Source organism: Chiloscyllium punctatum, chromosome 4, assembly GCF_047496795.1.
Source record: "Chiloscyllium punctatum isolate Juve2018m chromosome 4, sChiPun1.3, whole genome shotgun sequence".
NCBI classification, from domain to species: Eukaryota; Metazoa; Chordata; class Chondrichthyes; order Orectolobiformes; family Hemiscylliidae; genus Chiloscyllium; species Chiloscyllium punctatum.
The window spans coordinates 88,384,790-88,399,865 of NC_092742.1; the positions used below are offsets into that span (position 1 = coordinate 88,384,790).

Here is a 15,076-nt window from a genome sequence, read left to right on the forward strand (position 1 = left end):
TGATTACAATGCTCCTTTTGGTTTTACGTGGCTGTGTAGTGTTATGGATCAGGCCAGATCCCCCTGCAAAATGTTGCAAGAAAGTAGCTTGGACCCTAACTTTGCTAGTTGTTTTAAGCAGGTGTAAAGTGGATTCCAGGAAAGAATCAGCTGGTCAAAGCACTTAATTTTAAACAAAACAGAATTTCTTTACAAGATTAGTGAATGAAATGCAAACAACAGAATACTGAATAACTTATCCGAAAAGCCCAACAGATCAACCCAACCTAATGATGCTGTTCCAAATACTTGCAACAATCCCCATAAACACCACTTGGCACAAAAGGTAAAATCAAACAAGATCTTACAAGATAGACATCAGAGAGTACCAGCCTGGACTTCACACTACTGTTTTTAAATAAAACAGAAAAGCTGAGCTGGGAGAACGGCCACACCCCTTGTACAAGTGTTTTTTAACTTTAAGCCTCTTCCTGAGGCAGTATCTGTTAGCTATTATCAAATTGGCCCTAAAACCCTTCAACCTCCACACTTTTTGGAGTCTGTCGTTTACAACCTCTCTCTAGGGGGGGAGAAAGCCAAAGACTGCATAACCTTGTTAAAGGAGTAGCTTAGTCACAGTAGCCATTTCCATTTCAATAAAAAAATCCACAGCCTAAAATGGATTCTAGTTGATCAGAATTTAATTAGATTGTGGAATTGTTGTTCTACTCTGGGACATACACTCTTAGTTGAACAACCTATAAGCAAGGGTAGGGTATATTTAAGGTTTCCATTTTAAAAGTAACTTTTAAAATGTTTTGTTCAAAAATTATTTTCCTTCCATGAAGGAATTGAAATCGAAATGTTGGTACAGTCAGTCTTCTGGTTAAGAGAGTTCTTGAATCCATTCGCAAGGCAGTTTGTACACAAGTCAGAACATAATGCAGGACATTGTAAAGTAGCCATTTGTAAGTACACGAAATGTTAGTATGTCAGATCTTTAAAATTACATCTCTGTATGGGATAGTTTTGTAAGTTGGATGCTTGTAAATCAGCAACCTCCAGTATAATATTTCCTTTTGATGTGTTGCAGGACACCTCGTAAAATTGAGCCCTTGTTTACCCCAGTGTTGAGTGCTCGGAAACCCAGTAAAGAATTGAATCCATTGACTAGAGTACAGGTTCAAAATTGCAATGAAAATAAGGAAGTATCTATGTATTCAAAAGACCAGATCTATGCTGGACTACGTGAATTCTCTTTTGAAGAACTTAGAGCAGAAGAATTCAAAAAGAAATACAAAGCTCGCATGAAAGGTACAGATGTTTTGACAGACTTAATTCTCAATTTGCTGAACATATCAGAAAAAGAACTTGCACTAATATAGTAGATTCTATGCCATTGACAACCAGTTAATACACAAAGTACCTTAAGAGCAATGAGATTCAAGATCAGATACTATGTTGATTGAGAGTTTCATGTCTTAGCTGAAAGCTGGCTCTGCTGACCAATGCAGCTGTGTTACATTGGTGAATCAGTGCAGATTTTATATTCAGTACTGAAGTGGAGCTTTAACCAGTTACCTAGTCGTTCAACTTAATCCAGGCAGAAGTTCACCAAGACTTCTGGGACAGCACCTTCCAAACAAGACCACTATCAACAAGAAAAGCAAGGACATGTCTCTGTTCCAAACCACTCCTCATTCTGACTTGTAATTATATTGTTGTTCCTTCTGTGTCACTGACCCAAAATCTTGCAACAGCTTACCAACAGCACTGAGCGGGATGACAACAAATAATTGTGAAGCAGTTCATGAAGGCAGCTAATTTCCACCTTCATGAAGGCAATTTGGGTTGGTCAATAAATGTTGACTCTCTCAGCAAAGCCCACATCTCATGAAGGAATAAAGAAATTGTGCAAGGGGCTAAAACAAAAAACATAGTATTTGTTAATTGTTGAGCATTTTGATCTAAATGGAAATTAACTTGCTGCAAAGTTGTAACTCTAAATATTCTGCAATCACTAATTTTGTTGTGAAGAGATATTGTGTCATATTATTATGCTACTGATTTAGAATCAACACTTGGCCATATACCTATTGGAATGATTGTTCCCTGTTCTATGATCAAGTTGTAAAGTTTTTAAAATTATATTAATCTTTTTTTTTCTCAATCTGTTGTTTTAATGCCTGATGACTTTTGCCTCTTATTTTCTATATAGCTAGCTGCTAAATAATTCACCTTTTATTCCTACAAAGCCAATATGCAAGGAAATAGGTTGTGTTTGGTGAAGAGGAGTGAGATGTGTGTTTGCTCATAGTTGTCAATATTTGGGTTTTTGTAGAATATTAAACCACTTATTCATAGATTTCATTCTTGACAGTTGGTGTTGTCAGGCCATTTTAAGTTTTCAGTTCTATCACTATTAACAAAGGAGAATATGATCATCAAGAATGATTAGTATCAGAGTGTCATTTATTTCATACACTTGAGAGAGACATAGTCATACAACGTGGAAACAGGGCCTTCGGCGCACTGTCTAGCTGACCAGCAAATACCAAACTACACTAATCTTGTTTTCCTACACATGGTCCATAACCTATCGTACCCACATTTAAGTACAGTCAGATGCTGCTTAACTATTGCAATAGTAACCACTAACCTTTTTTAGGAAATACATTTTTTAAAATATGTAACTGAATTACTTGTGACTGCTATCTCTGTTTTGACAGTCTGACTGGGATCCTGTTTGCTAATTTTAAAATTGGTGGTCCTTCAGGTAACTTTGGATATTGTAGTCTCATCAGTGTAATGTGAAAAGCCTGATTTGTGTGGAGTCCGAACAATTTTAACCTTGCAATAATGTGAAGAATTGGATACCACCAAAATTAGTGCCTACTAATTTGCTTACAACTTGAAAAATAATACTTGCTGGCTTTCCATCTGTTTGTGGACCTCAGTCCCTCTGACTTAAAGTTCAGTACTGTAACTGCATTAGACAACTTAATTGTGATTCTGTCCTAAGGCTTTGGAAGGAATTGAATGTGGCAGATTCTGTCCCCATTTCTGTTGCATCAAGCCCAAATAATCAATCAATCGCATAACTCAGTCCAACCTGATTTTGCAGTTTTTCAGTGATGAAAGGAATATGTTCTGGCCTGGTCACTTTCCGTTTCGATGGTGTACTGAAATGCTTCTGAGAGTCAGACTTGGTTGTAGCCCTATAGTTGGCACTAGAATAGTTGTGACTATATTGTATGTTTTATACAGAACAAGAGGAGAAATTGTTGAAGTTAAAGCAAGAAAAGGAGGAGGTGGAGCAATTAATCCACATGGCAGAGTTGAGAATGAAGGAGCAGCGGGAGCATAGCCAACCAGAAACCCAACAGGTCTGTTGACTGTAGAGATGGACATTTCCTGATTTTTAAGATTTACTAATACATCCAGCTAATAACTAATTTGAATATCATTGAACATTAATTGGTGAATTAAAAGTTGAACTAACTAATCTAGTATGCTCCTATTCCTATTGATGGCAGAAAACATTGCATACTTGGCTTATAATGGATATACTCCTCTAGTACTATTAACAATCCAGTTTCAGCACTTTGATTGCAAATAACTCTTTGTCAGTGACTGAAGGTTAATGTGGTAGCCATTTTGTACCGGGAACCACTATCAAGTGGATAGTGAGTTGGATAAATGCTGATCAAGACAAATGAGATTTAATTTGTGATTTTTTTTTTTGAAAAAAATTAATGTCATGGAACCAAATGCTTGTGAGATATGATAGACTTGTAACTTTATATTCCCGCATTGTATTGTTAGGCGAGTAGCACAACCTGTGGAAAAACCTAAATGAATAATACAAGACAAAACCACAACATTTCATTCCCTTGGATGAGGGGTATGTCTTGAATTATGCTTCCCAGAATGCTTTTTGACATGGCATTTCCCATTATTTGTGTGAACAGTGAACAGTGTGATCAGTGTGATTATCTACATCACTCAAGGCAGTGCCCTACAAATTTTATTTTAAATTTATTTAAACCCTGTGCTCTCTTATGAGCAACAATTGTTAAGTTTTTGTTTGGTATCAAAAACAGGAAAATAAATATAGACTGCTTTATTTGCAATGGGATCCTGTTGCTCAGCTGTGGGTCAGATTGGACACCACTACTTCCAGATGTGTAACAGGCTTGTACTTGCCCTGGTCAAATTTCCTAGATGTATGTTTTCCTGAAGAGTTTAAACTCTGTGCTTTCAAAAGAGGTAGGTTGTGGGTGTAAAAGTCTGTATATCTGTTTTTTAAATTCCAAATGGAGAAACAATTTGGCATTTTGATAAACTAAAATAATTGGATCCACCCAAATGTGTCTGGTACTGTTTGTGATCCATACTATGGTGATGAATGTGGCAACGTTGGGAAGTCTGATTTATGATGCAGAGGTACTTATTCTTTAGTAAGAAAAGTTTCTCTTTACAGCTGATATGTATCAATCATTCATTGTTTTTTGAAAGACAATGTCCACCAGTTTGGACTATTGAAACATTTGATATAGCCTTGTGACTGCTTGTAAGATTGTCTCGTTGAACTCACTCAACAATTGGCATTGCTGTCTGTGAAAAGGGAAGGCTCTCGCGTCAGGGAAATTTATTAAGGGTTGCAGGGAAAAAACATGCAGCTCACATATACAAATGACAATGATTTGCATAGTGAATGCCCTTGCTACAAAACTGAAATAAGATGCAACTTTTAACTTGGCCAGATGTTCTTTAACTGGAAATTGCACTACATTGTCTAACTTTCCCAACTTATTTGTGTAGAATCTGAAGTGTTTTCATATTTAAGGTTTAACTCTGACCTCTTGCATATCAGACAATATAAGCAATCTCTCAACCAATGGATCAGATCTAGGCTCTGCGGTCCTGTCAAATCCAGTTGTAAATTGTAGTGGACAACCAAACAATTCAACGGAGGAGGGGGTGCCATAAATATCCCCATCCTCAATGGTGGAAGAGCCCAACACATCATTGCAAAAGATAAGGCTGAACCGTTTGCAGCAGTCTTCAGCCAGGAGTGCCAAGTAGATGGAAGGTGGCATCAACAGTGCCATCAAGTCTCATCTGCTCAGCAATAGCCTGTTCACTGAATCGCAGTTTGAGTTCTGCCAGGCCATTTAGCTACTGACCTCATTATATCTTTGATTCAAATATGGCCAAAACAGCTGGATTCCAGAGGTGAGGTAAGAGTGACAACCCTTAACATCAAGGCCTCACTTAAGTGTGGCTTGAAGGAACCCTAGCAAAATTTGGATCCGTGGGTATCGGGGAAATTTCTCAGCTGGATGGAGTTATACTGGGCACATAGGTGATTACGATTGGAAGTCAGTCATCCCAGGTTAATATGTATGTTTACTTTCCTTGTAAAAGTACAAGTCTATCTTTTATCGTAGACTCCTGGTAGTATATAGCCAAAACACTGCTGTTATTGCTAGAAATTTGAAACGAGCAAAAAGTACTGGTGAAACTCAACAGGTCTGGCAGGATCTGTAGAGAGAGAAAGATGCTGTTTTGAGTCTTGAAGGCTTCAGAATTCAAGTTTCCAGAGTTTCAAAACTACTTTATGAATGAGTCATACCAGAATCAACATTAGCTCTTTCTCCCAGGTGCTGCTAGACCTGAATGTCTCCAGCATTGAATTTCCTTCTGGTATCAAATCTAGGTTGGCTACATAAGTGGTCTTAGTCCACAATAAAAATTGTCTGAAATATCCTGTTTATTCTTGCTTTCAGAATGAAGCAATTCATGACCCTCTGCCATGCTCAGCGATCACCACTAGGGAATTTGGCACAGACATCAATCTATCAGAAAGGAATGGTGAAGATTCTGATAGAAATGGGTAAATACTTTGTGTTTTATGTTCCTTGTCATTTTTCGTACTGCAATTAATTTGTGACGCAAGAATAGAATACCATTTTAAACTGCTGGAATTGTTGCTTCAATACCTTCAGTAAAGCCTTGTCAAGATAGTGGATGAGCTACCAATCCCGCACATTTAAACTGTCAATAAGATCATGCCAGCTTGAGCTTACTGCTTGTTATTTTCTTGCAATAGACCTTCTGTTTTTGGGTTTAGGTTTCCAAGAGTTATTATGAATCTCATCCTTACTTTGCTGATCCATTTCCTATTGCTTGACATTAGAAATAATTTGTAAAATTGTCACTGAATTACTTCTCACTTGGTTATCAACCAGCTTTGCAGTTGGTTCACCTGGAAAGTTTATGTATGATTTAACTAGAGTTCTGTTCTTTACTCCAGCTCCATTGATATCTCATAATGCATAGATCCTGCTACTCAGTTTTAAGACTTGTAAATCTCTTGCAGTGTGGATGGAAACCATGTGCCTTTTCCCATCTTTTCCAAGTGTTCAGTCTGAGTAGTTTAAGACAGATTAATAGTTTTCTAGATACTAAAGGCATTAAGGAATATAGAAATAGCATGGGTAAATGGTTTTTGACGTCCATGATTAAACATGATCTAGAATGATAGAGCTGATGGTTGCTACTCCTATTAGCGATTTTAAAGATTTGTAGCTCAGGTTGATGATAAGTCATCTCACTGAGATTGAAGGTTTATTTTCAGATGTTTTGTCACTCTACGAAGTAACGTCAGTGAGACTCTCTGAAGCGCTGGTGGTATGTCCTGCCTTTCTATTTATAAGTCTTGGTTTCTTAAGGTGGATGATGTCATTTCTGGTCCTTTTTCACAAAGGAAGGTAGATAAGATCTAAGTCGATGTGATTATTAATTGAGTTCTGGTTAGAATGCCATGCCTCTAAGAATTCTTGTGCGTGTCTTTGTTTCACTTATCCTAGGATGTATGTGTTGTCCCAGTAAAAGTGGTGTCGTCCTTTGTATGTATGGAAACTTGTGATAGGGGGTCGTGTCTTTTGGTGGCCAAGGCGGGACATACCACCAGTGCTTCACCAGAGACACACTCTGATGATGTTACCTAGTATGGTGACGAAATGTCTGAAAATAAACCTTCAAACTCAGTGAGCTAACTTACAGACTCCTATGTTCTGTCCCTTTACTTTCTGATGATCTGTACATCATTCCCTCTTGCTGCGAGTTTGTTTGTGGAAATGTTTTCTCCAATTTCCTTTGTTTGTTAGTCTGGTTCAAGGTATGTAGGGATTTTCTTGTGCAAAGAGGTTAGTTTCCATTAGAGTTTTAGAATAATGAGAGGAGACCTTTATTGAAACATACAAGATTCCTCAGGGCTTTTACAGTGTAGATGTGGAAAGGTTGTTTCTGGCTGTGGGAGGATCTAGGACCAGAGAATGTCATTTAAGATAAAGTTGAGGAGAAATTGTTTCTCGAAGGATAATGAATATGTCGGCATTCCTTAATGTAGAAGACCGTGGAGGCTAGGTGATTATGTATGTTCAAAGGTGGGAGAGTAACTTTTGGTCAGTGATGGAATCCAGGATTATAAAGGTAAGGTGGGAAAGTGACTAACAATGGATGAATAAATATAATGTTCTAGTCAAGGTTTAAATATATATATTATATAAGATGTAAACAACTGGATTTAAATGAATATATTGAGCAGGTTAAAGCGTGTAGGGCATTCTTGGGAGAGAGATTAAGAAGACAGAGAATGAGAACCTTATTTGCCAAGGCTAAAATTAATCCAATTAAATTATACAAGTACATTTTAAGAGCAAGACTGCAACACTAGAGAGTAGGGCCCTTTTAAAGATCAAAGAGATCATCTTTGTGTTGAACTTCAAGAGATGGGACAGATTAAATTAATAATTTACATCTGCTTTTACTGTGGAGAAAGAAATAGAGGCTGGAGAACTCAGAAATAAATATTGATGTTTTGAAAATAGTTCCCATTACAGATGAGGAAGTGCTGGAAGCCTACGAAAATATAAATGTGGATAAATCTCTGGGACCTTTATCTAGTGTATCCCATGACTTTGTGGGAAGGTAGGCAAGAAGTTGCAGGGTCCCATGCAGAAATACTTTATCACTTATAAATACACATGAGGTGCCAAATAACTGGAGAGTGGCTAATGTGACTTTCAGAAGGGATGCAAGAAGCCTGAGAACTATAGACCTCTGATGTCAGTGGTGAGTAAATTGTTAGAAATGATTCTGAAAGGTAGGTTTGTATGCATTTGGAGAGGCAAAGAATGAATAGGGATAGTCAACCTAGTTTTGTACAAGCAAAATCATGTCTCTCAAACATGGAGTTTTTTGAAGTAAGCAAGAAGTTTGAGGATAGAGTGGTAGACATTGTTCACTTGGACTTTAATAAGCCTTTGACAAGGTTCCATATCACAGACAAATTAGTAAAGTTAGATCACCTGAGATTTAGAATAAGCTTGCCAGTTGGATACAAAATTGGCTTAACTGTGTGAGACAGTGTGATGGTGGAAGGTTATTTTTCAGACTGGAGACCGGTGACCAGCAGTGTTCCACAAGGAATGGTGCTGAGTCCGCTCTTGTTTGTCATTTTATACAAATTATTTTATGAGCATATAGAAAGCATGTTAAGGAAGTTAGATGACACCAAGGTTGATGATATAGTGGGCAATGAAGGTTATCTAAGATTACAAAGAGATCTTGATGAATTGGGTCAATGGGCTGAAGAGTGGCACATGGAGTTTAATTTTGGTGAAATGTAAAGTACCACATTTTAATAAAACAAAGACCAGACTTGCACAATTTAAAAGTAGGGCCTTGGGCAGAGAGACAGAGCTTCAGGTACGTAATTCTTTCAAGTTTGCATGACATAGATTGGGTGGTTGAGGTGTTTAGCATATTTACCTTCATTGCTTAATCATTGTATTGGCATATCATTATTGAGGTCGTACAAATGTTGGTGAGGCCTCTGAAGTAGTGTCCAGTCCTGGTTGCCCTGTTGTAGTAAGGATATTCAGTTGGAGAGGATTCAAAAGAGATTTACCAGGATTTTGCCAGGATTGGTGGGTTTGAATTGTAAGGAGAGATTGAATATGCTGGGACTTTTTTCACTGGAGTTTAAGAGGTTGCAGGGTGACCCTAAAGGTTTATAAAATTAATGAAGGGGATAGACAGGTCAATGGCAGGTGTTTTCTCTCTGGGGTGGAGTATGCTTTTAAGGTGAGAGGAGCAAGATTTTTTAAAAAACATAAGGGGCATTTTTTTTAAACAATGGTTTATGTATGGAATGAACTTCCAGAGGAAGTGGTGGATGTAGATACAGTTACTGTTTAAATGACATTTAGATAAGTGCATGAATAAGAAATGTTTGAAAAGATACGAGCCAAGTGCAGACAAGTGGAACTGGTTTAGTTTGGGATTATAGCCAGCAGAGACTGGTTGGACTGAAGGGTCTGTTTCCATGCTGGATGATTATGATGGGCTAATTTCTAACTAATCCATATCTTCTCACATGCATATATATAATCACTCCCCATTCTTTCTAATAGCTTCACAGCACTGAGATTTAGACTGGCCTATAATTGTTCGATCTATCTCTTTCTCTTTTTTTTAAGTTAATGAGATGTTATTAGACCTCTCCTGGCTCGCCTCTTTAGCCAGAGACGATTTGAAAGCTTCTGCCACTGCCTCTGTTATCTCCTCCCATGTCTCCCTCAATAGCTGGGATAAATCTCATCTGTTCCCATGAATTTATCAACTTCAGGCTGTTAAACCCATTAGTATCTCCCCGTTTTTGTTAATTTCTTCTAACGTTACACTGTCTTCACAATGGAACAGGACTGGCACAGTATTCATTGTAGACTGTGCCCCATCTTCCCGGTTTTCTCTCTCTCTAGTTATGTCTGTGGTTCCTCATGGTCCTTCATCTTCCCTGAGTTATTCCCTTGCTCATTCTATATTTAAAAACATTTTTACATTTCTTAAGCTTCTCTAGGCCTTTATTGCCTTTTACTTTCTGTTTGCATCATTCTTTGAAAGAGTTTGACTTCAGTTAAGTCTGAATTTTCTTGTTACACATGTTACATGTATTGCTCAATTACAATAGGTTACTTATTACTTCTAGCATTTGTACGAAATGCTATGATATGTCTGGGCTCTGCTCTTTTTTTTCCCCAACAGAGTTATGTTTTTAAAGTTGAAGATTAAATTCCAAAATGAAGTGTACATGTTCTAATCTTTGTTTAAAAACTTCCAACTTTCAAATCTCAGATAATTAGTCATAACTTAATTTAAATGTCTGTTCTGTTAACTATAAATACAATTTTGCTTAAGTTTATGTTGGCGATCTTTAAAACCAAAAATTCTTTCTCCTAATTTAAACTGCTACATGTCCAGATTTTATTTTAAATTTATGAACTATGGTTTATTCCCTGCGGTTATGAACTTCCTGTGCATAAGTTGCTTTTATGTTATGTGGAACGGAGTCCTCCATGCTCTGAATTCAGAGACCAGTTTGTTGTTGGGAGGCTTTTTCATTAACTTTGGTTTAGCTTTGGGCCGCAGCTGGCTGTGTAGATAGTAATGAAACACTGGTATCAGCATTGCTATATCAAAAAGACAGAGGTCTTTGGCCTATGGAGTCTGCACCAGTTGAACACACCCACAGAAAAAACATTCTAATCCCATTTTCTAGCACTCTTCCCATAGCCTTGACATTGCAAATGCGCATCGAAATACTACTAAACCGTTTGGCTTTAAACAAAGAAGTTCCTTGCATCTCCTGTAAACCACCTGCTCCTTACCTTTAAATCTATGGCTTCTGGTCATTAGTGCCCAAGTCCCTTCCATTTTCCTTCTTCCAGAAACTGCTTTCTCTTGAGGATATCCTTAATTTTCATCTTGGACAAGTAGATAAATTCCATGTTCCCTATTTCCATTTTTTGTTTTGACTGTTACATCCTGCAATGTTTAAATCCCAGTTCTGATTTTTCTGTAACCGTGTTTCAGTTTTCCTCCTGTGCTTGGATTCCCCCATGCAAGATTTCCTGTAGTTCAAGTTAAGGACACCAAATTGCTGTAAAGATGTTTCAATTCAATTGATTCCCTCATTTATGTTTAAACACCTTTTGGGTTCCTGTTCTGTAACATTTACATATTCCCATGTCATCAGTGTCCTCCTTTACCTTATTATTTGCTATATTCTCCAACCCTGCTTTGTTTACGTTTATGCTGCATGCGTTTCTTGTAAATCTGTTCTTGACTGTTTGTTTCTTGTTTTAAAGTAACTATTACAGCTGGATTTACCCTCTTACATTGCAAATTTCTTTCCAATTGCCATGTTATATCCGTTACTTTGGTAATGCACGGGCAGCTCACCCTCGAGTCTGCTTGTCATTGTCTGGGGAAATACTACTATTTTGTAGGTGTGTTGTAGAGGTGCAGGTGTTGGACAGGGGTGTACAACGTTCAATATCTCACAACGCCAGGTTATAGTCTAACAGGTTTATTTGGAAGCACTAGCTTTTGGAGCGCTGCTCCTTTTATCAGGTGTTGAAGGAGCAGTGCTCTGAAAGCTAGTGCTTCCAGACAAGCCAGTTAGATTATAACCTGGTGTTGTGTAATCTTATAGGTGAATGTACACTTACCACGTAGCTCAAAAAACTGTCTGGGAAGGACAGCAATGGTTTGCATTGTGACTATCCTCCCTGTCGTCTTTCCTGTTCTCAGAATAGCAAGTACAAGTGCCTGTTTGATAGAAAAAGAAATCTTGCAGATGCTGCAAGTGTATTTGCTCTACACAATAGCCCAACACTGACCTCATGCTCTACAGTTAGATTAGATTAGATTAGATTAGATTAGATTAGATTAGATTAGATTACTTACAGTGTGGAAACAGGCCCTTTGGCCCAACAAGTCCACACCGACCCGCCGAAGCGCACCCACCCAGACCCATTCCCTTACATCTAACCCTGCACCTAACACTACATGGCCAATTCACCCAACCTGCACATCTTTGGACTGTGGGAGGAAACCGGAGCACCCGGAGGAAACCCACGCAGACACGGGGAGAATGTGCAAACTCCACACAGTCAGTCACCTGAGGTGGGATTTGAACCCAGGTTTCTGGCGCTGTGAGGCAGCAGTGCTAACCACTGTGCCACCGTGCCGCCCAAATGTTCTGACAACATTCCCACATTCTGCAGGTGGAGTTCTGTAAGACATTTAGTAAAGTCCCATCACATATAGTCTGAGTTGAAGGTAAATTATTGATCCAGTTCGGGAGTTGGTGGAGTAGCAGGAGACAGAATAGAAATATTGGACAGATACTCCAGAATTAAATGTATGTCGTCTTGCAATAATATGTTTACTAACCACTCGGATGCTGGAAGAGAAAGCAGAATTTCCAATTTGCTTGTATAGGCATCATCTGCAAATGTTCCAATTAAAGTTAAATGAATGGATTTCAAAGTCTGCAATTGCTAGGTCATGCACCTTTTGACCTAAGATGAGTTTTACAAGAAAATCTAAACAATGAAGGTCCAAAGAAAAGAGCAAAATAATATGGATGCTAGAAATCCGAAATAACATTGTGGATAAACTCCGTCTGGCAGTAGTGTTGATGGAGAGAAATGAGAGTTAGCATTTTCAGGTCAATGGTCTTTTCAAACTGAAGAAGAACAGAAATGATTTTTAAAAACTGGGGATAGAGGGCACAAAGAACAAAGGAGAAGGTCTGTTATAGGGTGGAGGCTAGGTGTGATCAAATAATAAAAGATTTGATGCATCAACAGTGGCAGTAATATTGCAAAGAAACAAAGCTTGTGTTTTAATTGAAGTGTGAATTAATACATGATTGATTACACCGGTCAGTTTTTATTTCCTGAAATTGTTCCTTCTTGATCTTATTTTCACCCCATCTCTTTGCCTGCTCTGCTTCCCTCTTTCAAATCTTGGTCTCTGTTTCTACTCCTTCCCACCATATTGTCTGTCTGCCTGCCTGTCTCCTTTTACCCCCCCACAAAGGTTGGTTTGTTTCCTGCAAAAATATTAGTTTTCCTGCTGTTGCTCTACCAAGGCGCGCACACTAAGAATGTTGGGAAAATTATCCAACCTCATTACTCACCTCAAGTAATTATTAGATGTACATGCTATCCATGGTGACCAAACTCTCCAAGCAAGTCTCTTAGAGACTTAGTGAAATTTATTTACTTAATATTTGGAGTTACCAAGTTTTTGGCCTCCTGACAGTGAATAAAAGGCCATTTAATCAGGACAGTTGTAGCTTGGAGTGGTGTTAGCGAGTACCTGCAGTCCTTGACCTTCACTGGCAGCTGTTGTAATCTAAACTGTGGTGTTTACTGTTTGCTGCGACTTGCCATTATCAAATGACATTTCTTCAAAAATCTTAGATGTGGACTTGAATATGTTTGGGCTAGATATCCACTGACTTTCAAGCCAAGTTTGGAGTAGTGATAATAGCAATTTGCCAACTCTTCCTTTTTCCTTTCTTGAAACACGTTCACCTAACCATTTTGGAAAGGTGCTGATTTTATTTTTTTCCTCGGGTTCTGGTGTTGTCTATAAAAGTTGGAATTCACTTGATAACCCACTGTTTTTCAGATTGAATGAAATTGCGTCGAGACTGAAAAACGCGAATCTGTCAGATTGCACAGGTAACAAGTCATTGTTTTGTCTTATTACCTAGTCTTCATAATTTGATACAATTTGCATACAAACTACTGACTTATACAGAATAATGCTTCGGGGGATTTTGCAGCTTTTCATCTTGTGCTAATCAGAACCATCGTAAGAATACCAACTTTCAAACTATTCACAACAGTTTATTTTGGGGATGGGGGGGAGCGGGTAGTGGAGGGGGTTGTGAAAGGGTACTGATTACTCATATCAGAGTAGACTTGTCAACCAAAGAGAATGCAATGGGAGACAATAGACACCTTGTGCTTCTGGACAATTCAAAAAGAAAAGGCACAGGCTGAACCTATTGCTTTTTGTTTGCAGAGAATGAGTCCTTGCATGTGAATGTACAATATGTCCTCACTGAGAATAGAGATTGCATTCTTAAACAGACTTTAAGTGAAATGATTTTGCAAATCCGTGATTAAATCTGGAACTAGGTTCCAAAACTTATATATGGATCTGATGGGGTCAATGCTGATTGAGTGCCATAAGAGCCACCTATTGTGGTGTCACATGGAACTAGTTGAGAGTAACTAAGGACCTTGAAGGAGTCAGACCTGGTCTTTCCAACAGTCTTGAATCATATGCATAACCTTGTAACAGGTAAATCATTCCAGAGATGCAGTCAACTATATCTTGCTTACCAAAGAGTATTTTCCAGTTTGACCAGAAAGTGGCAATCCTCTCCACGCTACAGCACTTACATCCTGGAGAAGCATGTGACTGTAAGGTTGTCATGGCAGCATGTACAATAGCTTCCTTTGGACATCTCTGAGCTTGGATAAAATGACAAGTTGAAGGATTGTACCATATGTATGTGTGCGATGTGCATCCTAGCTGAGTGACTTGCAACAAAAAAATCACTTATTTTAAGCAACGTATTGTATAAATTCATTTTGGATACACCAGCAGGCTCTTGAGCAGTCCTTCTAGTTAAAAGATGACTTGCTGCTTCTCTGGCTCAATCCATTCTGAGATGGCTGATAAATCCACTGAGTAATCTGCAGGCCCTGCCATATATCTGCAGATTTTTTGAGTTCAGGTAGTTCTGAGGTTTTTGCATTCGTCATTTTGATTTGCTTCTGCATGTTGCCAGTGAAATCTGTTTTCAGTACCTTCCCAAATATTCAATCTCCCATTTTGCTTAGCAACCATGAGTTGAAAGGGGTATCCTTGATTTTTGTATATATGCTTAAGGTGTCTTCATGATGGTGCATATCAGTAGCTAATAGCTTTGATGCTAGGCATGTTAGCTTGAAGGAAGATCTGCTGTTATCTCTTTCTTTCCACTAGAATTGAAGGCATTTTGAAGAAACCAGTGGTGATTTGATGTGCCTGGTGATAACCTGATCTTAGTTTGAGATTCTGGTTCTCTTGAGAATCTCAGTAATTAAAGTTAGGAATTATCTTTTGTGTTGAAATGAAGGCAGCAGTCAACAACCAGTTCCTGGTGGAGTTAATG

General features: G+C 38.3%; 1 protein-coding gene across 1 annotated transcript in view; it reads left to right on the forward strand.

Moving 5' to 3' along the window:
* bub1bb (BUB1 mitotic checkpoint serine/threonine kinase Bb) overlaps positions 1-15,076 on the forward strand; it is a 77,123-nt gene that overhangs the window by 23,151 nt on the left and 38,896 nt on the right. Inside the window, exons 9-12 of the mRNA XM_072569249.1 lie at positions 1,073-1,293; positions 3,247-3,365; positions 5,772-5,878; positions 13,537-13,589. Coding sequence (XP_072425350.1) covers positions 1,073-1,293; positions 3,247-3,365; positions 5,772-5,878; positions 13,537-13,589 — 500 coding nt within the window. The remainder of the gene's footprint in view (positions 1-1,072; positions 1,294-3,246; positions 3,366-5,771; positions 5,879-13,536; positions 13,590-15,076) is intronic.